A 1,046-nucleotide genomic window follows, 5' to 3' on the forward strand; every position below is an offset into this window, starting at 1 on the left:
ATAGCAGCTGCCTCGTATGGACCAATAGCAGCTGCCTCGTATGGACCAATTGTCGCTGCCTCGTATGGACCAATAGCAGCTGCCTCGTATGGACCAATAGGAGCTGCCTCGTATGGACCAATAGCAGCTGCCTCGTATGGACCAATAGCAGCTGCCTCGTATGGACCAATAGGAGCTATACAGTTGATAAACAGTTCAAAGGTGGGAACCACAGAGCCAAAGCTCAACCCCCCCGCAAGCACAACTAGGTGAGTTCAACCAGGTGAGTACAGGTACTCAGGTGTTCTGATAAATAGTCAGATATTGGCTATGATAACCACACCTATTTTCCTTTATTGAACAGGTGGTGACTGGATACCTTTTTGTTTAGTTTAAAATAATATTAACATTCTTACTGAATTTATTAAATAGAATAAATGAATATCTGTTTCTCTTTATTGGAGGATTAAAGGTATCTCTTGTTTTCCAATTTTTGTACGTGGAAATTTTCCCAATTTCAACTTGGGATCTTGTCAATTCCACTTGGGATCTTGTCAATTCCACTTGGGATCTTGTCAATTCCACTTGGGATCTTGTCAATTCCACTTGGGATCTTGTCAATTCCACTTGGGATCTTGTCAATTCCACTTGGGATCTTGTCAATTCCACTTGGGATCTTGTCAATTCCACTTGGGATCTTTCCAATTCCACTTGGGACCTTTCCAATTCCACTTGGGACCTTTCCAATTACACTTGGGACCTTTCCAATTCCACTTGGGACCTTTCCAATTCCACTTGGGACCTTTCCAATTCCACTTGGGATCTTGCCAATTCCACTTGGGACCTTTCCAATTCCACTTGGGACCTTTCCAATTACACTTGGGACCTTTCCAATTCCACTTGGGACCTTTCCAATTACACTTGGGACCTTTCCAATTCCACTTGGGAAATTTCCAATTCCACTTGGGATCTTGCCAATTCCACTTGGGACCTTTCCAATTCCACTTGGGACCTTTCCAATTACACTTGGGACCTTTCCAATTCCACTTGGGACCTTTCCAATTACA

General features: G+C 43.2%; 1 protein-coding gene across 1 annotated transcript in view; it reads right to left on the reverse strand.

The window, feature by feature from the left end:
- Positions 1-496: 496 nt before the first annotated feature.
- Positions 497-1,046, reverse strand: part of LOC138350556 (oviduct-specific glycoprotein-like) — a 3,918-nt gene continuing 3,368 nt past the window's right edge. The window contains exon 2 of the mRNA XM_069301566.1: positions 497-1,046. This exon is cut by the window's right edge and continues 71 nt beyond it. Coding sequence (XP_069157667.1) covers positions 497-1,046 — 550 coding nt within the window.

Source organism: Procambarus clarkii, chromosome 46 (genome assembly GCF_040958095.1).
Source record: "Procambarus clarkii isolate CNS0578487 chromosome 46, FALCON_Pclarkii_2.0, whole genome shotgun sequence".
NCBI lineage: Eukaryota > Metazoa > Arthropoda > Malacostraca > Decapoda > Cambaridae > Procambarus > Procambarus clarkii.